Source organism: Platalea leucorodia (assembly GCF_965183815.1).
Source record: "Platalea leucorodia genome assembly, chromosome: Z".
Lineage (NCBI taxonomy): Eukaryota > Metazoa > Chordata > Aves > Pelecaniformes > Threskiornithidae > Platalea > Platalea leucorodia.
The window spans coordinates 40,896,314-40,918,077 of NC_138858.1; the positions used below are offsets into that span (position 1 = coordinate 40,896,314).

General features: G+C 41.7%; 1 protein-coding gene across 1 annotated transcript in view; it reads left to right on the plus strand.

Moving 5' to 3' along the window:
- Positions 1-1,683: 1,683 nt before the first annotated feature.
- TRPM3 (transient receptor potential cation channel subfamily M member 3) overlaps positions 1,684-21,764 on the plus strand; it is a gene marked incomplete at both ends in the record, with an annotated part of 429,209 nt that continues 409,128 nt past the window's right edge. The window contains one exon of the mRNA XM_082335729.1: positions 1,684-1,842. Within this exon, the coding sequence (XP_082191855.1) occupies positions 1,684-1,842 (159 nt within the window). The remainder of the gene's footprint in view (positions 1,843-21,764) is intronic.

The window sequence follows — 21,764 nt, forward strand, 5'->3', positions numbered from 1 at the left end:
TGCCTCAGTGGAGAATAAATGAAGCTAAAAGCACGCATGAGCATAGTTCACCCAAATGAAGTAACTTGCTGCAGTTACAGGTGTTGGAAGGAAAAGACCCTCCAGATAAGTCTATCTCCACTGAACTGAAGGTACTTAACCAGTCTGCAGTCTGATTAGGGGTGTAGAGAGCATTAGACTACCTAATGCCATACCAAAATCCTTAGTCATTATCTTCCAATCTATATTAAACAGAGAATTTAACATGTTCTTTGGAAACGCTGACCCATCTTTCTTGCTTATTATTATTATGGCATTAGATACACTGTGAGGAAAATATATCCCTTCATAAATCATTTTAAGTACTGTGGCTATAACTAGAATAATATTATTCATTATAATGTCATATCATCTTTTTAAAATAGGAAGTTCAGCTACTCAAGAGAGCAGCGTACATCTGACTTTTTCAGCAAAATGGTCTTCTAAGAAATCTTTGTAAGAAGGGTTAAATCATAAGTACAAATCAATGGTTTAATGCCTGCAAAACACTCACTGTATTTTTAATTATCCTTGAAAAACAGAATGTCTATCTAGATTTTCTTTTTTCCCATGGCTGTGTATAAGAAGATGAAGAATTTACCTTGTAATGCTGTTGCCTGAGCTTGTATGCTAACACGCTGACTAGCTATCTTGTTAGTTCAGCCGTGGGGACTTGAGCATCTTACCTCATGGAGAAAAATCAGCAGTGAGCTCGGGGGGCAGAGGAGAGGCAGCTGTCCTCTGTGGCACCGCACCAGTGCCCTGTGCTCAGCATGCTTTGTTGATGAATCCGATCTGCATGTTCCTAAAGTGCCTGGTAGGGCATATTGAATCCAGGACCCTGGCCAGGACCACAGGAGACCCTTCCAGTATTAGCAGAGAGACTGTTAGTTCCAGAGGTGCTCCTTGTTGAATTTAAGAAAGCAAAGCAGGCCCCCCAAAGGTGTGCCCTACCAACAGGTACCATGCCATCTTTTGCTTCTGACTGGGTGTTTCCATCCTCCTAAGTGTAAACAGGAGGGAAAAACGCTGGATTTAGCGTGGAAGCTGTGCAGCTGTAAGTGCTGTTGGACTTCAAGAAGGAACAGGTTTTATTATGGGGAAACTATTAGTTGAGTTCCGTAGAACTATCAATGTAGCTTAATGAGCAGAAGCCTCCTGGCAAGATTTTGGCAAGGTCGAGACACTGAGGTGAAGAGGTGGTGTAACCTGGCACGTTTCAGCACAGGATAGCTACCGCCCCTTTCCCTTACCGTGCCTGTTCCCCAGCTCACGCCGGGCACCTTTTTCGGCTTAAGCCCTAGACTGAAACTCTAGTTTTGCTGTGGGATATGACGAGCTGTAATTGCCACCAAGCACACCACGCTTGCCCGATCACCCCCCCAGGCCGGTGTCCCCTGCCACCCCCCCTGCAGCGGCTCCCCCGGCCGCCCCCCCCGCCCTTGCCACCGCGCCCGCGGAGGCCCCGCCGCTCGCCCCACCGCCACCGGGCGCCAGCCCCCGCCGGGCGGTCCCGCGGCCGCGGAGGGCGGGCGGCGCCGCTCCGCCCCAGCCCGCCTCCCCGCCGCCCCCCCCCCCGCCGCCGTGTCTCGGCAGCATCGTTAAAACTCAGGGCGGCGCGGAGAGGCGCGGGGCGACCGGCGGGGCCCGGCGGCGCCGCGGGCCATGGGGCAGAGGCGGCGGAGCCCCGGGGCGGCGGAGCGGGGCTGTGCCGCCGAGGGGGCGGCGGGCGGCGGCCGCGGGCGGCTGGCGGAGTCCTGGCGGCGGCTGAGCTCCCGGCGCGGCTCCGCCAAGCGCGGCGGACCCTCCGCGCCCGCGCCGCCGGTGAGTGACCGCGACCGCGACCGGGCTCGGGCTCCTCCGTCCGGGCACCTGTGAATGCGGGTGCTGCGTGGGGGTGGCGTTAGGAAACCTGTTGCGCTTTGGGAGGAAGAACGCCCCTTCCCGTGCGCTGCATCTGACTTTGTGGTTGTAACAGGTGCGCGTCTCCTGCTTTGCTTTCTGCGTGTGTGCGCGTCCGTCAGTCCGTTTGTGCAGCGGCCGCGCTGGGCGCAGCTCCCGGGAGGGCGGGAGCGCGGCTCTCCCCCCGGGTGTCGGAGCCACCCGGGAGCGCGGCCGGCGTGGCTGGAAAGTAGCGGCTTGGGACTGGCGCTTGCGTTGTGCAGCTGAGAGGAAAGTGGCAGCTATCATGAGCGAAAGACTTGAAGGCAGGTAGACTAAAAACATGCCAGAGGTTTTCTTCTTGGGAAGGCGTCTTCCTTGGCGGTGTGTCTGACTTCAGCCGGCTCGGTGGGATGTGTCAAGAATCTCTGAGGTGGATGGACAGACATCTTGATGAAGATGTATGCCACAGCATAGATTAGATGTCAGGAAAACAAACATCTTGGCGAGATATACACGGAAACTGAGAGAACAAATTGAGTATTCAAGTAGGAGAAGTGAGTGACATTTATTAGAGTGTTGGCGGTCTTTTTCCTTAGGATCAGAACCCTAGTGCTAGGTGCTGAACAAACACGTACAAACAAAGGTTTTGGATGAACTGCTCCCTGTCCAAGTACCACCTCAGTCCTCCTGTGTTTAGAAACACTGTTTTGTGTTCTTACCGAAAGCTGACTCTCTGAGGGCTGGAGTGGTATGCCTTATTCAACAGGTCGAATGTATTGTTTCAAAAAGAAACACACATTTATAAGCTTTGGAGCTGGGGGGAAGATGCCCACAGGTTGAATGCCAATTTGGGAAATAACATAAGGGCGAAGAGACCTACGGTAGAAAGGATGCCATGGCAACAAGAAAGCATCAGAGAAAGTAACAATATTCTCTTATGGAGGGGGAAGAGGAGGAGCATTGCATTCGTCTGTACCACACTGTAGATTAAGATACTTTAATTTAGGGTGGGTTTTTTCAGAATACACTAACTTCTCTTTGCAGTAGGTGTCTTAAATTTAATTCCCAGGTAAGGGTTCTATCACCAGAACTCATCAGAAAAATGCACAATGCAGCTGAGGATTGGCGACTTACAGCAGAGATTGATTCTTACTCCAGGCAGAACCCTGAATGAGATTCAGGTTGCAAGTGTTTGGCCAGAATTAAAAGTCTGTATTAATCTTTGATTAATCTTTACATTTCCAGAATCCTTCTGAATGGATGAGCAACTTCTTCCTGTTATCTTCTCTAAAGCAGTACTAAAGTGGTGTATTTATACTAGTGGATTTGCATTACACTAAATTCCATAAATTGCAGGACAGGTGGGAATGGTTGATTCTGAATGGGTTTTTTTGTTTTGTTTTGTTTTGTTTTGTTTTGTTTTGTTTTGTTTTTTGTTGTTTTTTTTTTTTTTTAATTTGTGTTAGGTTTTTATAAAACACTTTTTTGTGAATGGGTAGCTATTAGTTTGTGTTTTCTTCATTTATACACTTTTTTTTTTTTTGAGAGAGTATAGGATTTCTGAAATCACATTTCAGTAAGAATAATTCACTTGGGATCATTTTCCAAAGCAATGCCAGAACATACTAATCCTTAAGACGTTTCCCGCCACCACCTTTCTTTTCCTTCCTCGTTGCCCCCAAACAATCCCTGAAAAAAAGTGTAAGATTTAAATCATTTTAGCATTAGCATTATGGCCTCCCCCCAGCCTCACCTCTCTGATTGTGTTTTTCTTGTAGTAACTTGTATTTGTCTGCCACAGTTTACTTTTTAAAGGTTGTCACTGGTCTGAGGAGGACTTTTGGGGGTCAGCGCTGAAGTAGGAGGCTGGCACAAGTGACGCTGTGCATGTGGTTTTTTTGCTCATGGTTCTTCCCTGATTTTGTCTTAATACCATTGTTCTGGGGTCTCAGGTAATTTCTGTGCCTTTTTAATTGAGAAAGGCTAGTTTTGGTCAGTGTTGTTAATCATCTGGAAACTGGCCAGGATGTGTGGACTTGCTTTCTTTTGCTCCTTAAGCAGGCTAGCTTAACAGCCTTTTGTAATGTGCCTTAGGGGAGAAGCCACTACAGCGTGCAGACAGTTTTGGATAGGTGAAAGATGATGTGGGTAATCCTTCAGCACCTCCTTGAAAACTTAGAATATGACTTCTTTAGAGCAATCTCTGGGGTTTAACCTGTGTGACAAATTTACTTCTTTAAAATTGAGATTTATTCAAAAGAAAATGCAGAGTAAGCCGGGGTGGTGTGTGTGTATGTTTGTTTTGCATAAAGGGTGTCATCTGAATGTCTTGCAAAGCCATTTAGGTAGGTGTTCTTGTTGTGCAAGAAAAGGAAAATTCTGCATTTTGAAGAACTAATTTACTCCTTATTCAGGCTTGCTTTAGATTTGCTGTCAAATGCAGAAGTTTTAAGTCAGTAATTGAACACTGTGGTTTGTAGTGAGAATAGCTCTGTTATTTTTCTGTATCCTTCTTATCAGGTACTGTCTACCAATACCTGAATTTTCCAGCCTTCCTTTTATTCACATAATTGTAGAAATTGCTGATCCTGATGTTTCACACTTATTCAATGAAAAAGCAACAAGTAATAATCCTAAAAGTTGACTTGTGGTTTATTTCTTTAATTGCTAATTCCTGAAGAATAATTTGTAGTCTTATTTCTTTACCAAAGCAGTTTTTTTAATTTTACTTAGCTTGTTTTGATTTTAGTCCTTGAGTGATAGAGAGAGAGTTGTTTTATTGGCAGGAGCTGAGGAAGGGATGGATATTTGAGATAGAAAAGGTTTGCAAGAGCTAACATTGGCTAGATCACACATGTGGCTGCCTCTAAACAATCTCTAACTTTAAAGCTGTTATCTTTGCTTATAAGGTACTGACCCTGGTTACATTTTGAGTAAAGCGGTTACATACTGAAGGACTAAAGTACGGCTATTGCTTTAGAAATGAAGCCTTTTCTGCCGTTTTCTTCTCTCCATCATCTGCTTGTGTAACTCTGGTAACAGAAAGCTGAGTGGAAACCCCCTGCTCAAATGGGTGAAAGTTTTGCCATTCAAAACAACAGATCACATTTTGGATCATGTTAAATTTCTGCCCAAAAAGAGGAATGCCTGGCTTCTTTCTACCAAGATCATGAGTTTCATTTGTACTTACAGCCTCTGAATTATGTGAGTTTTTCAACCCATTTTAACCAGGGGCTGCACAGTATAGTGTTCAAGTTTAGTAAAAAAGGAGATAAAAGGCTATTCTGCTGTACAGTTTCTGATAACAGCAACTTTTTTCCTGTATTGTTCAAAGATAATAGGTTTTTCTTATTGCTTTTGAGCTGAATTTTCCCACAGGATATTTACAGTAACTCAGAAACAAAATGACAAGAGAGAAATGTACAAACACAAGAAATGTAACTTTTCTCTTTTATTTTGCTGTGGCATCAATGAAATTACAGCTGTGAACCAGGTCATTGGTCCTGTCCTGGAGTCTGAAAATCAGATGGGCTGAGCACAAAAGATTGGCAGGGAGAAATCAGGTACCTTATGGCAGAGCTGAGCTATAGTTACGTGTATATGGGGTTGGGGAACAGTATATGTACAGTAGTTGTCACCTAGTGAGTGAAGAGCTGGATTTCGGAGTGACTTGGTGTGGAGCAGATTAGGGGGCCCTGAACAAAACTTAGCTTGTTCTCTGAGTTCCTTGCTTGTGAATTTAAGAAATCAGCTGTCATTTTCTCTTTCTCACTTATTGTGGCAAAAGCATCTTTGCCAAGAGACTGGCCAGCCCGTGAGGAGGCTGTTAAGCTAGGAGTGACACAGGAGAGAGATTACAGCCAAGAGTTAAGTGAGAAAATGATGAGGCAAGGGCAGAAAGCAAAAGTACAGGGTGGGGGGAACAAGGCAGAACAACAGGACAAAAGGACACCCACCTCCAGGGTATGTGCACATCTGCGCACAGCCTGGGAGCTGAGCAGGAGGGACAAGAGCTCAGCATGTGGTCAGCTCATGTGGTTGGAGGGCTTCCAGGGATGGAGAAGAGCCCTTCGGGAGAGACAGGCAGGGAAGAGGAGGAAAGGGGCTGCCCTCCATGTGAAGGAGCAGCTCAGATGTGTGGGGCCCAGGTCTGGATAAGAGCTTGTGGGTCAGGGTCAGAGGAGAGATCGCTAAGTGTGACACTGTGGTGGGATGTGTTACAGACCACTGACCAGGGTGAGGAAGTAGATGGAGCTTTCTCTGAAAAATCTGAAGAAGTCTGTGTCACAGATCTCCATCCTCATTGGGAACTTTAATGCGTCAGGACACCAGCCATCCAGGAGATTGCTGGAGGGTGTCAAGGATAACTTCTCGTTATTGAATGGACCTCCTGTCCTTGTGCAGCACACCGTGCAGACTCTGTCCATAGAAAGGCTAACCCATTTTGCTCATTCAAACTATTACAGGATTTTCTTCCAAGGAAACCACTCTATTTGTCTTTTCTGCTGGCAAGCAGAAACAATGTTCTCATGAGAACTTCTTGCTGCACATTTAGATGAAGGCAAGGTGGTACAGGTGGTGTAATTGCTGGTGACTAGTGGGAGCTGCCTGCAGGCTCCTCTCTTAAAATTAGTTGGCTGAGTTTGTCCTGCAGCCAACGAATACATGCAGCATATCACAGCCTGAAGGCCAAGTCATATGTGCAGTGCAGCACGGCATGGGCCAGGGTGTACTCAGGTTAGCTGGTATGTGGATCACTGACTCCTTGACATGCAATGATCTCCCTGTCAGGACCACTACAGATGGAGAAGGTGATACAGTAACAGCAGACACAGATGAGGCAGGTCCTCACCACAATCTTTGTTGTCACCAGCAAAGTCTGCCAGGCCTCTCTGCTCAAGGAGGAGATGAGCTACCAGCTGGGGATGATGGTTGAGTCAGGGTTCACACAGGAGCACTTGCCCCACACACGTCCCTGGGACCTGTCAGGCTGTACCCTAGAGTGCTGAGGAAGGTGGCTGATGCCCTTGTGCGGCTGCTGTCCATCAGCTCCCAAAGGTTGTGGAGATCAGGGAGGTCCCCACCAACTGGAGAAAGGCAAATGTCACGCCTGCCTTCAAAAAAGGGCAAAAGCCATCCTGAGGAATGATAGGCCAGCTGGCCTCCCATCAGTCCCAGGTAAAATCAAGGAGTGAGACCTCCTGGAGCCCATGTCTGGACCCAGCAGGGAGAAGACAGCAAGAGGGAGCAGTCGGCAGGGATTTACCAAGGGTAAATCGTGCCTGACCCACCTGACTGTGACAAAATTGTGGGGACGAGAGGAGAGCAGCGGATGCCACCAATGTCTGCTATAGCCAGGCTTTTGGCACTGTCTCTCCCAATATTCTTTTACCTGGGCTGTGACACTACGGTCTGGGAGGGAGGACACATTGGCAAGTGAGGACCTGGTTGGGTGGTGGGCTCACAGGGTGGTGGTTATGGGTCAGACGCTGCCTAGAGACTGGTATCAAGTGGGATCCCCCAGGGTCTGTGCGAGGCCTGTCCTGTTCAGCATCTCCATCAGTGACCCGGAGGAGGGGATGGAGGGCACGTGCAGCCCTGGTGAGAGGGCAGCTGTGGGGCATGGCCCGAGGTGCTGGTGGGCAGCGAGATGAGCCAGGGCCACCCATGTGCCCAGGCAGCAACAAGGGCCAGCGGTGCCTGTGGTGGTGTGAGCAGGACATGGCCCAAAGGCCAGGGGAGGACAGAGACTGTCCCCTCTGCTTGGTGCTCGTCAGACCCTGTCTGGGTACTGCCTCCAATTTGGGTCCCCAACACAGGAACAACATTGACAAACTGGTGGGAGGTGAGGGGAGGCCACCGAGAGGGTGGGGCCGGAGCCCTTGCCTGTCGAGGAGAAGCTGCCGGACCAGGGCTGGTTCAGCTGGGAGGAGCGATGGCTTTGGGGGCACCCAACAGCATCCATGGCACTGGTGGGAGGGGACGGAGGAGAGGCAGCCGGGCTCTTCACAGTGGTGTGTGGTGGGAGGGCAAGAGGCAGCAGCGCAGCTGAAACACAGGAGGCTGAGGCTGGAGGTAAGAAGCAGCCTTTTCTCCAGGAGGATAGCCCAGCAGTGGAGCCTGGGGAGCACGTGCAGTCTCCATCCTTGGGGGTTTCATGCCCAGACTGGATGAAGCCCTGAGCAGCCTGGTCTGACCCCCAGGCTGAGCCTGCTCTGGACAGAGGCTGGGACTGGAGACCTCCCCAGGTCCCTGCCAGCCTGAGTTACCCTGGGACTGTGTAAATCAACATTAAAATGTCCTTTGATAATTAATTTACAAGATGCACACTAGCACATCTAGTAACTTTAGTCTATTATCTTAAGAACTTCTTGAAAAACTTAGAAGTGTACCAACAGTAGTTATCAGAAGTGAAAACACACTTCTTAAGAAAAACAAAAGTAGTAGTTCTAGCCCAGGGCAGGGACTGGTAAGATATTCTGATACGACTGTAAAATGGGAAGTAACACTTTTCCTGGCTGTTCACCCTCCTGTACCGGCAGGTGGGTGCACCCCTCTCTCCCGCGGCCCCCCAGCCCAGCCCCAGCTCCTCACTGCCTCCTCTGCCTAGAGGATTTAACTTGCAGGAGCTAGCTAAAAGCAGGTGTCTGTTATATTTGAATGTAATACTTTTCTGATGGTTTCACTGCCCAGAAAGCATAGCAATAAAAGATCCAATAAAAATGGAAACCAGAAATGTCTGTCAGCAGTGTGACTGAGAGGTGAGGCGAGGGCTTGCGTGGATGAAGCGTACGAGAGGTCCTTGCGCAGGTTGCAGGTCGGACATTGTGCTGCTCATCATCAGATGAGTTGTACTGAATTTTACTTCTGATATGGTTTTACCATCTTTAAAGAAAATATTTGTTTTTATCATAAATTTTTGAAAGTTCTTGGTAGCTGAAGAGAGCATAACTAGTTCTCTACACAAATACTCTGTCATGTACGACAAACTGGACATTTTGCCTAGCTTTTATTTTAGATAACTGCTCTTTTTTCTTCATTTTGTCACCTATAAAATGTTTTTTTTGAAATATTATATAGTGGAGTGTTTTGGGTGTTTTTAGTTTGTTTCTGTGTGCTGTGGATGAACAACATCTGACTGCTTGTTTGGATGGATTAATAACAAAGCCAAAAACGATGGCTATTTATACTTCAGATTAAACGCAGTTTCCTGCACCTCAACATGAGGTTTCTGTGTTAAGAATCTGTTCTGTATGCATTGCGTAGTGTCTCCCTGCAGTGGGCTTCCAGTGAGGAAACCTGTCAAGAAACTTCTTAGAGTAGACCAGTCCTATATACTTGTCTGGGCAGCTGATCTTGAGTTTGTTCTTTTACTGTTGGAAAAAAAAAAAAAAAATGTTCTGTGCATTACTTCTTTGGTGCATGTGTGGATTAGTCTGTTAAGTAGTGTGACAGCTGGATTTTGAAAAGTTAATAATTCATTATAATTTTAGAGATCATGTTTTTATCAGAACTGTCCCAAGGAAAATGTTTCTCTTTCCTGTTACCATTCTTATGAAGGAGTTCTCTGTTGTGTGGACTGTGTTCTGTCTAATGCTGGAAAAAGCATCCATAATCCTCTGTTATTAGTATGAAGTGACTTTGAAATTGCTAAATTTTGTGCTGAAGGGGAAGTTTCAGATTTTGGATTTAAATAATTCTGGAAGATGCTTATATTAGGCAACCCTCAGAAGTCCCTTCCACACTGAATTATTCTATGACTGTAGCTTTTGAGAGAGTACTCTGTACCTGGTAGAGCACTGTGTGGCATAACTGACTGGTCATACGTGATGCAGTCACTGCAGAGCTAGGATGTGATTTTTAGCACAGAAGATGAGGAAAACAGGGGGAAAAAGAACCCAAACCCAAATGAAGAGGGGAAACAAATTCTCATTAAAATGATAAAACAGAACAATAGTTCCATTTCCACAATTGTCATCTGTTTGTCTCCCCTGAAAATGCATCAGGGGTTATTATATTGAAGACATTGTATCTAAGAAAATACCAAGGACTGAAGTTACCTTGCTGCTTTTCCTTTCTTTCTTGTGCAGATAATAATTATTAATTATTAATGTACAGTCTACTCTGTATCTGAAATCAAAGTACATGTATTCCAAAAGGAGGTGGAAGTTTAATAATTAGATATGATAGTGTCAAACTCCATGGGCAGAATTTAAAAATTCTTAATAATTGGGGGTTTCAGACTTTGTCTCATTTACTTTTTTTGGGGCCTGATAATTTTTAAGTGGTGGCTCGCCTTCCTTTATAGTAAAAGAGTGATTTCAAACTGAACATCCAGAATCGACAGACGTCTTTTAAAATCTTGAGCACTTCTAATTGTATGCTGTGGATGAACTGGTAGTCTGAGAGTTGGAGATGCAGAAGTACTTTTGTCCCTGACCACCCCGCAAAAAGCCAGAACAGGCCCCTGAAGGCTTGCTTTCCTATAGGACCTTTTATCTATTATCTATTCTGTACACTTGCTCAGGTCTTGCCTGAAAATACTGGATTTCATTAAGAAGAGAAGAAAGTTTTAAATTACAAATGATAATTTAGGAGTAAGGAAAAAGGAAACCAAGCAGTGTGTGGACATGAGAAATCCCTAGACCTGTGACTAGGAGCATGAAACTTTTATCTAGATCAGGAGACACTTTTACCTTCCACAGTCTCTTTTGCAAGTGAGATCTCTGTGGTCCTGTGGTCTTTTGGTTTGTGTGGTATATCCTTTTTACTATTTTTTTTTTCACCGTAGGAAGCAACTACTATGAAGCATGCATGTAGGCTTTTGGAATTCACCTGAAGGTTATGGGATATCCTTTTATTCATCACAACAGAATACAGACAAGTACTTCTCAAAGTATCTGAGATGTTAATATCTCTTAAGAAAGCAGGAACACATTTTTACACACAACTTGCAGTTTTTAGTCTAACACTGGCTGTGAAGTGATACAAGTATCCTATTATAACCTATTTGCTCTGTTTGTAGCTGAAAGCAACTCTTTAGAGACATATATTTAATACTTCTGCTGAAGCAGCACTTCAACTATCCTGCCACATTTAAAAATGAAAATGTAAAAACAAAAAAGTCTTATTCTTTTCCAGTACAAGTAGGTTTTTTCTGTTCTTCTTATGTTCTTTTTGCTTTCAGATAACATATTTGCTTTAATGAAATAATGGAAGTGTTGCGTAAAGAATATACCATGTAGGCGATCTGCTGTTGCAGCTTTTTGAAGTTTGCCATGAATCGCAGAGAAATTGTCTTGTTATAAAACCCTATGAATCGCAGTGACTGCAGAGGTGCAAGGAGAAAAAAATAAAATATCATGTCTAAATAAACAAGCAAATGAAAACTTTCTGCTACTTATTGCCAGACTTTAAGTGCTTGCTCCTCTGGAAATAAAGTGTAATGAGAAAAAGTATCTGATGGTGATGTGCTAATTTATTATAGCTATTTATTCTGTTTTTATTTCTCATTATTTCCCCTGAATGGTAATAATGTGATATTTACTGTGACTATTTTTCAGCGTTTTATTCATATATTTAATTATCTTTTCATGAACATGTATCAGATGATAGTTTTTATTTTGAGTGGCTGGGCTGAGCTGGTTTATAGACCAGCTCAGGAAAAATTCAGATCTTATGAAGACGGGTGAAGCTTTAGTGATGTCGGAGTATTTATGCTTAGTCCTATTATGCATTTAAGATCAAGAATAATTGAATGGAGAAATATGTATGTATCTATTTATATGTATACATGTATTTCTCAACTTACTGGAAAATTATTTCGAAATCTAAAACCAAGAAAGGCAGAGGAAGTTCCTGGGAGCAGAAGCTTATGTTTGGCTTTACAAATGGCACCCTATTTCAAGTTACTCATTATATTAATGTTAAAATATTGTTCTATCCATAGAAGGAACATTAGCAGTGTTAACTAAGTTGAATCGCACGAGCTCCTTCTTTGTAGTTATCATCATCTGCATGTTTTAAAAAATTAAAGACCCAGTTTGCATTGACTGATAGATCTTATGTATCCATGTCCATGCTCTGAGAATTTTAGCTATGGAACTATAAAGTCTGTGAACGTCATGCCCTTTTGGGGGCGTTTACTTTCACAACTGTCAAAACTAAAGGCTAAACCTGGACCTTCATGAACAAGCAGAGGTGACTGTAATAATTTTGTGGACCTAATAGCCTAGTATTTCCATTCACTATTTGCTCTCATTTTTTTCTTTTAATTTTGAATACAGTCGTTATGGAGAACCCAAATCTGCAGTAACTTTACTTCTTCAGTTTTTCCTGGTTCTCCAATGTAAGCCAACCTTTGTTGTTAAAGGATTCCCAGGCACCAGAAGTTCTTCATGGTCAGATGTACTCTAGGGAGTTGCATTAGTGGTCCCTCAAGAGAAGAGGATACAAAAACCCGGAATGAAACAGAAAAGGAAATGTGGCCACTGCATGTGACTGGATGATCTAGAATTTCCAAAGGGGCTGGTGGGAAGCTTTGGGTTTCAAAAAGTTGTCATAGAAAATGAATAAGTAGTAATATCAGAAGTTGTGAATGAAGCTTGGGGACAAGTGGAAAGCTACTGAGGCAACAAGGCAGGCAAGAAAGAAAGATTTTAATGATCTTAGTAGTGAAGGTAGATGCAGTGAGGTCCACCTCACAGAGGTGAGCATGTTTGTTCTCCCATTCAGTTATCAAAATCGTGACAGGGCTGGGTGTGATTCAGTATAACTGTTCTGGAGATGATGACCTTTTGATTTTAGGTGTGCATTTTGGTTTGAAGGAAATATTTCCCTAATGTTTAGGCATTAGAGTTATTTTAAAAGCTAATATTAAAAGACAGCTGTCAATCATTTCAATTGACAATGGAAGAACACAGATATTGTGTTGTATGAAAATACAATTTAATCAGAATTCAAGCTTTCAGCCTGTGTGGACCAGGCCTACAAAGGCTCATATTCATTCCTGACACAATGCGTTTGAAGTTGGTGGAACGTGCCCTGATGCTGGGCATATGAAACCTTTAAGCATAAGAATGTAAAAGTCTAGGGATACTAGGAAGTTTTTAAAAGGTCACAGTCTTAAAATTAATTCATACAAGCCATTAAGAAGGCAAGCCTCTTAGTTATTTGTTCTCTGTCAGTAGATTCGACAACCTTACTAAAACTCCCTGATGGTTATTTCTCTGAGGTACTGAGAGGACTTCAGAGGTGTCCCATTTCACACTATTGCATCAATTGAATTATGATGCAAGTAGAGCAGTAATGATTTGTCCCTGTGTCAGTGCTGGAGTGTGACTGTATAGATAGCAGTTCACATTCCAAGTAGGGTGGCACTACTCAGACTGCAGAGTAATTAACAAAATGTAGAATACAATAAGTGGATTGCAGTGCACAACATTTTTAAATGATGACAGAGTAGAAAGCAGCGGTTTCATTAACTGAAACACAGTGCTGTTGATCACATGATTTTTCTGCAGTAGTTAACAGAGGGTACAACTAGCAAATACCGAAATTACTCACAGAAGGATGTTATTCAAAACCTAATCAATTAATATCCTTCTGTTAGTATTAATAGATTCTCAAATAAGGGATGAATTTTGAGTTGGTAAAGAAACACATTCATGACTTTGGTTCATCAAGTGGTTTTTCTCATTGTTATGAAAAAGATGCTTCTAGGCTACAGAGATACTGGTTTGGATTTTGTTTCAGTACAGACACAAGTTCATCACTGCGACCAAATAAAGAATGGCTATGCAATATAAACTAAGCGTAAGTCGCTACTTGTGTCTCTGTAATCTGCTGACTGCTGCATTGCAATTTGCTTGTGGTACCTCAGTGGGAAAGCCATGGCAAAGTGGCAACTGTACAAAAATATCTGTTAAAGTAGTTTGCCTTAGCTATTTCTTCTGTTTTTAAAAAGGGGGAGAGGGTAACAACCAGCATCCTCACTGCTGTGTACTGTTGGAGGGTTTCTCATTTGAAGAGAAATTTAGAACCCTTTAAACCCTATGTGCTATGACTTAATTTGGCTTAATAAAAAATGCAGTTCACCCAGCTTCTGTAGTTTGCTCTTTGCACTTACCAAAATATCCTTATGCTTCTCTTTGCCCATCATAAGCACCTCTTTGTCCCACTTTTCCTGTTTTATCAGCTGTGGGACTGTCTGAACCTCCCCTACTCCAGTCTCCCTTTTTAGGAGTTAATTGTATCTGAAGAGGTCAGATTTTTCTTGGAAGTCAATGGTTTATCTGTGTGTGTCTTCCCTGGACTGTCCTCTTTGCGTGTGTTAACTGTTCTATTCTTTCCCTCAAACAGAGACTTTCTGCAACACTGAGACTGCCATATCTCTGCATATTTTTCTCTTCCCACTCCAATTTTTATATATATATGTGTGTATATATATATATATGTAACGTCTTTTTGAAAGTTGAGTCATAAGGATCTGTTTATATTGTGCTATTTTTGGAGAATGAGCAGAAGTACTATTATACTGAAAAGCGTTCATGGGCTCATCCCACTTTTTCATTGGGTTTTAGATCTATAGACAAGTACAGGATGCTTGAAGCAATGATTCTGTACCACAGTTGATTCCATACCTCCTACGCACTATTTTTCTTTTGGTTCCCACAGCCTTTCCTCCTTTGTTTCTTCTTCTTAGAAAGAGCAGTATAGTTAATATTACGATGCCCAGACTGTTACCTGGCTCTTTCTGAGTCAGGCGAGTTGGAGCGTGGGCTGGAGTTTAGAGTTGTCTCAGACAAAGCCTGCTAGAATTCAAAGGACTAATGAGAATACCTGGAACTCCTCTAGATAGTCAAGGGTCTTGTGACATAAAACCATTTAATGTTGAAACTAGAGGCAAGGCTTAACAAAGGTGCCTGTCCAAACATGTGTGTCTGATTGGCTTTTTCTTTCCTTTTTTTTTCCTTTTTTTTTCTCCTTTTAAAAACAAACAAACAAACAAACAAAAAAAACAACCACCCAACTTCTGGCAAAGGTTAAAAGAATGTCATGGCAAATTTGTATAAGGACATTTCCTTGACCATTTCCAGCTGCTCACTTGGCATTATAACAGGATAGCGGAGTGATTCTGATACCTGGACAGAGACTGAGATAGTCTTTGATAGAATTAGTCTGATAGCTCATATTATTTAGTGCCATGATTTTGAGGATAATCTTTAGTCTCATGCTGAAAGTATCAGGTGTATTCTATTTGCATAAAGGTTAAAATATTTTTAATTTCCTGGAGGCAGTGACTCTAAAAAAAGAGAAATCATGCAGTCTTATAAGCGTGTTTTTCTTCACTTAATAATATGGCACTAGAAAGCTATAGCTAATTGTGCCTCCTGTGCTAATGACCTTGCTGAGTACGATGTCATCATCATAAGCAGCTAGGGAGATCACAGTCTATTGCTAGCGGCTGGGGTGTGTGTTCCACTAACATCTGCATATCTCATTGCAGAATGTGCTCTAATGGAAGGAACTCTTCAAGTCAAATTAAGAAAGTTGAGGATGTTTCACTGTTCCTGTAATCTGAATAGATGAGATGCCTATACCTTTATAAACAGATCTAGTACACTGGGAATTGGATCTCAAATTCATTGTGTGAAAATCTCTAAGTGTTTTCTCAATTCAGTTTATTAATGTCAGAACTTCAGCTGCTGTAATTGCCAGGCCTCTGGATCTTGATGTTCTCCTTAACTAGAAATCACTGTTTTGCTGTCAGATAGGGAAGGAGGTGATAAGTCCCAAATTTTATGAGGAAAATCATCTGTTAAAATGCTGATTCTTCTGGAGTCAACTGTTGCATGGCTAGTGTGGTAGATGTGTATTCATGCACACAACACTCTTAACATTCATGTTAAGGGCTGGTAATAGATACACAGTTGATTCAGTACATTATGAAGCAAATATGGGAAGTATAGCTAATAGGTATCTGGGCATTGTAAATAAGTCCTCCACTTGCCCTTGTTCAATGGGCTTTGTTGATTTTTTCTGTTATTTTCTAGATATCCCACAGCTATAGTTCCAAATGTACTGTTGAGTGTTCAGAAATCGGAGTATATCTGGTGTACATGTGCAGATGAGAAATGTAGCACATGCACAGTAGGTCTGATATGCCTAGAAAACAAGAGTTTTCAAAGCTGGCTTGTGCATCCGTGGTACATCTGGCATCTGATGCACTTGGACTGCTCTGGGCTTGCACAGATGTGGTACATAGCACATCGACTGTTTTCTTCTTAAAAAACTCACAGTTCAGGACCGGACTTTGTCACAAAAACTGTAGCTGAATTAATGAATTCATTAATGAACTAATCCACCTAGAGTATTCCCAGATTTCTAGGTAGAAGAATTTGTCCTAAACACATTCCCCCATATAACTGTGGATTTAAAGTGGACTCTTCTATTGAGGACTCTTCTATGGATTGTGGACTCTTCTATGTATTCTTCTTACACAGAGAGAACCAAGTCCATACACTTCCCAGGGTATTGGAGAAATATTCAAAATACCTGAAATACAGATAAATGGCAGTGTCACAAATGTATGTTAGAAACAGTTTTAAGACTATATGCTAAGTAACCTGGCATAGCAGCAATTTGCAAATAATTAAGAAATACATGGAGGTGAAATTGTATCCTGGTAGTAAGAAATAGTTTCATTGTACAAAGTCTTTCAAAATTGAACATCATCTTTGTTTATATCAGAAGTATGCCACTATGAAACCTCTCTTATGACTGATTATATTTAAGGATCAACAGTGCTGAAGTCTGGAAAGATACAGTTCTCACTGAAGAAGGAACCTTTTGTTCTTTCCCAAATTGAATTTTAATCAGTGACTTGGTATATTATGAAATACATTCTGTTGTTTACTCTAAAACTCCTGGAGGGCTGATGGTGATATGGAAGAAAACATTTTAAAAGTATCTTCCAAAAACCGAGTTTTTTGAGGCTCTGTTGCAATAATGTAGGCAACCTGAGCCTGCTCTTTTGGTTTCTTAAGACTTGCTCTGAGAGATAAGGGTTATAGTCATAATTTCAGGTAGTTTAAAGATCAAGACAAGCACCATTCACTGCTTTCAAGTTGCTTTTAGAAATGTTTTTGTGCAGGTGACCATGTGCTTTTTCTTTGTCTGCTTCAGCATGGCACCAGGACTGTGAGAGGTCAGAAATTCTGGCCTAAGCATTTGACTTGTTTCAGCTCAAGAGAGGTCAGAATTGAATTGCTAAATTGTTACCTCCACAGAGGTAAGATGAAACTGGGAAAGGGAGTAATCATTGGAATATATTTTAAAACCTAAAAACCCAAAGAGGATTTTTGCAGAGTTCTTCAAACAGTCAGTACATTTGAAGTGTATAGATGTTACAGAAGTATACAGGACTTAATTAATAAGACTTAAATAAAAAGTCACTCTTGGTATATGATGTTGTTAGTATTTCATTTGTAGCCTTAGAAATATTTATTACAGAATTCTCTATCACATTTGGAACCTGTCAGCAAATGCCAACAACAGAAGGAAAAAAAAATCCAATAAATCTGTTCTCAATGCATAGTTAGGTCTGCCCTTTAAAAAAAAGTATTATAGCTTTTGGGAGAGAAAAGAAACATAAAAAATTAATCTTTTTGAAGGGCATGTCTCGTCACCATTCTTTTTTCTCTGAACAAAGAGGACTGAAATTTTTGTTTAACATAGTCATCCACTTGCCAGACTTATTGTTGGACGTGTCTAGAGAACATTAGAAATAAAATATTGAAAACTTTTATTACTACTATAGAGAAACACACAGTTTAGACATATATTAATGTGTACAGGCTACAGTCTACCTATTGCAGCAAGTGGACTTAGAAGCAAAATTTTTTTAATAAAAAAAGAACTCGATGCATTAAGTCAAATATTTACACTCTTCAATTCTGAATCAGAGTTCTTTATGTTAGAATGAATCTTACTTGAGTGTGTGCAGTGCAAAAGTGTAAATCTGATGACTGTTGTATATCACATACATAGAAATTTCCATTCAAATGTAATCCCATTTGACAGTATCACATGAGAACTGATTAACAAGCATAGACAAACAAGGTTAGATTACAGCCTGTAGTAGTAAATCATTTTCTTTCAGTCTTGTTGGAGAACACTTCCTGCCTTGCAAATAAGTCTTGAACAGAGTCCTCAGAAAGAGGGCAGAACCTGAAGATGGTCTGGCTAAGCTGCATGGGGGAACAAGTATTAGTCTTCGGGGTTTCAAGGGACCCTATGTGCAGAATGTGGTTTCAAAGCCTTTTGCCTATCATTTCTTCTGAATGGTTTGCTCTTGAGTGCTCTACAGGTGCTGGAGTTCCACAGAGCTTCATTATGTTTTCTGCTAGGCGGGAGGTTGTTTTCTCAGATGGTGATGATTGATTTCACGAAGTTCTGTGTGTGGCTACTGCAACTCTTGATTTAACCTGAATAGCATGGGCCATTGTTTCCATGCTGTCATCTCCACAATGTCTTCCTACCATGACAGTTGAAGAATTCTGATTCCTCTTTAGTTGCATACTCAGTGTGATACTATAAGTCAGCTGGGTTGCTTTTGCTCAACCAGGATGGTATTAGAGAAGTGAAGCATAAGGCTGGTTAAGTTGGTAACCAGGCAGTTAGTAATGGAACCTAAACACTCAGAAGACAGAAATCCAAAAATTACTTGCCATTTCTGGATTTGGCTATACTTTATGTTCTAATATAGTTATACTATGTGACTATACAGTCTACATTGCACAAAACTTGCCTTTGTCATACATACTAATCCTGTCATCACGTTAGGCATATATATCCCTCAGTGCCTGGAGCTGTTCTAGATATCCCAAGAGAACGAAGGCTGGTGCACACGAGTGTGAGCAAAATGCAGTCTAGGCTTCTCACTTGGTCTTGGATGCATCCAGTAACAATCTAGAGGTGACTTAGAAAATTTCTTATCATTTCCCAGTTCACATATAATTGTGCAATCAAGCTTTAGCAAATTTGTAGCTGTTTGTCATTTTAACAGCTACCCTGTGATTCAGGTTAGGCTCAAGAGCTCACTTGGACAAGCATGTTTTGGCCTTCTTGGAAGCTTAATATAAGTGAATGCGTGTTACAATTAGGGATGTCCTTCAGAGGCCTGCCAGAGGAGATCAGCTGTTGAGAGCTTGTTTAATGTGGACAAAACCTCTACTAATTCCCGTGTTAACTTGTATGAGACAAAAACTGTAGTTGTATGAAAGTGTTAATAGAAATGTTGCTGACTTGTTTTCAGTTCCTGTGAGAAGAAAAATTTTAAGCAATATGTTTTTTTTCTGTATTTTCACATTTGAGACTAACAGTGCCTCTTTCCCTGTCAAAATTTAAGTTCCACAGTTCAAATATGAAATCAAAGGGGACCGGCTTTCATTTTGAAGGCTGTTCATGCCCTTATGCTTGTTGGCTCAGTGGTCTGCCCTGAAACCGACAGGGGACCAGCATTCATTGAAAGCATGGAAGGTGTCTTCTGCATTGCTCTATCTAATTCTCCATTATTTTAAGTACTACCTCATGACCCTTCCTTAAGTGTATTGATAATCACTTTAAAAGCAGCTGGGTATTTTGCATGAAATGGTTAGCAATTATTCTCCTCAATTCTGGTTTAAATTTATTCCTGGCCTTGTTGACCTATTTGTTCTTGTTTTGATGTCAACGCTTAGATGAGATAAGGTTTATCCTGTTGGTGTTATTAGTAAGTGAAGTAGAAGTTAACCCAGCTCTCCTCTTCAGACATCTTTCTCCCTCAACAGCCCTTCTCTGTGCTTACTCTAAAATAAGCAAACCTTTTTATTTTTCTTTTAACATAAATGGTTAAAGACTACAGGTTACTGCTGCAGAATTCCAAAATTACTTTCTCCCCTGGAAGTATATTTCCTGATACATCCGCGGATTTGGTGGCATATAGTCTTATCATCTAATCCCCCTTGTCACTTAACAACTGTTGAGTGTATGATCTTGCCTTTTGTATTATGAAATGATCTTTCTTCTGTTGGCTGACATGGATAAGTCAGCCAGGTATTTCTTTGTGTGACTGGTGCTTTCCAAAATTCTACCATGGACAAGTGTAACTGCTGTTACTGGAACAGTTTTTTTATGTTAAGACAACTAATGAAGCTGTGGAATAAGACTGGCCTCCAGAATGATACATGAGGAAATCTGCTGGTAACCTCCCTCTTGTCTAATGTGTTTTTATTCCTAACTACCCTTTCATGTGGTTATTTTGACTTTCTTTAACAATTTCATTCTCCTGTAGCATATCTAATCTCTTGCTATGTGGCAGTATATCAAATATTTTAGTACAGTCAAAAGCGATAAAATTTACTACACTTCCCCTTTGTGCAGAAATCTGGCTCTTTTTATCTAAGGAGGCTGTTTGGTCCATCTGACATGCTTTGTTTTTGCAAAATTTCCTCACGTTTTTAGTCCTAATCATAATGGAAACAACTTCCTGTTTTTTTCTGTGCAGCTGTATGAAAAAGGCAGGTTTTTTTTTTTTTTCTCAATTTTGGGGAGGAGTGTTTGGGAGGCTCAGGAAAACAAATGAGTGGACTAATACACTAACAGCTAACAGCACTACTGATGGAGTTTAGCCCTGCGCTTATGTAGATAAGAAGTGTAACTTCATTAAAGAAAAGAACCAGGGAGACCAAAAGAAGAATGAGGTATGGCATTTATGTTCTTCAGGCAGCCTTTTGATTGCCATTTGCATTAAAGTGTCTACAGACTCCCACATACATGTATCTTTTCTCTTAAGTCTTCTGCTTCCACTGAAACAAGTTATAATTTAAAATAATCTTGAAACCTGACATATATTTGGCTTGAATAAACAGTGCCTTTACATAAAATGCCAGACTTTTTGTAAAGGCAGACACTGTCATTTGTGATACAAGTTTGACAACTTAGTTGAATCTTCATACTGAAACAAAGGCAGTAAGTACTGAATACATTTGACAAATAAACTCTGCTAGCAGAGGATGGCTCCTATCCTGTCTTCTGGGGAGATCTTGCTTTCTGTTCTGCTTTCTGTGCATGTGAGGGCTCCTGGAAACATACCAGTGTCATTCTGGTCAGGGAGACAGAGAAAGAAGTTTGTAATGGGGGCAGATGAAAGAGCCCAAATTGGAAGAGCTGAACCTTCCATGTGGCAAAGGAGGTCTGTGTGCACAAGGTAAACAGAGGAGTCGTGCAAGAGGATTATGACAATACACAAATAACATAAAATGTAAGTATGTGGCCAAGGCCTTGATATGTCAATCTGGAACAACATGGACCCATCTTGAAATGAATTGTGTGATGTGATTTAGATGCTGCAGAGGACACTGGGTGATACTTTTGAGGGATCACTGCATATCTCTAAAGCCATTTCCACAGACCAGTCACTCACACCTGACAATAATTTTTTTAAAAAGTTTTAGTGCTAACCAGGCTTACCAGAGGTGTGTAATTTGTTATTTTGCTCTGTGTGCTGATAAGAAGCTTGGACACATCAGAATTGTGTAGCCAGATGCAATCTGTTTTAGCCATAGTGCATCTTCCTTACTGAAGGGTGATAACAATTTGGTATTTTCTTTTTATACAATGTTTCAAAGTCTCCATAGAAAGGCAAGCAATGTCCAAATGACAAGTATGAAAATCAATTAGTCTCTTTGTACTCCATGTGGCAAACAGTATAATTTGCAGGTTTTGCCCTCATTAAAACTACCTTGTATTGCTAGAGGGGAGAAAGCAAAGGAACCACTTCACTGCTGTTGACTGGGCAGGACATTGCACGTGCCTGTGCA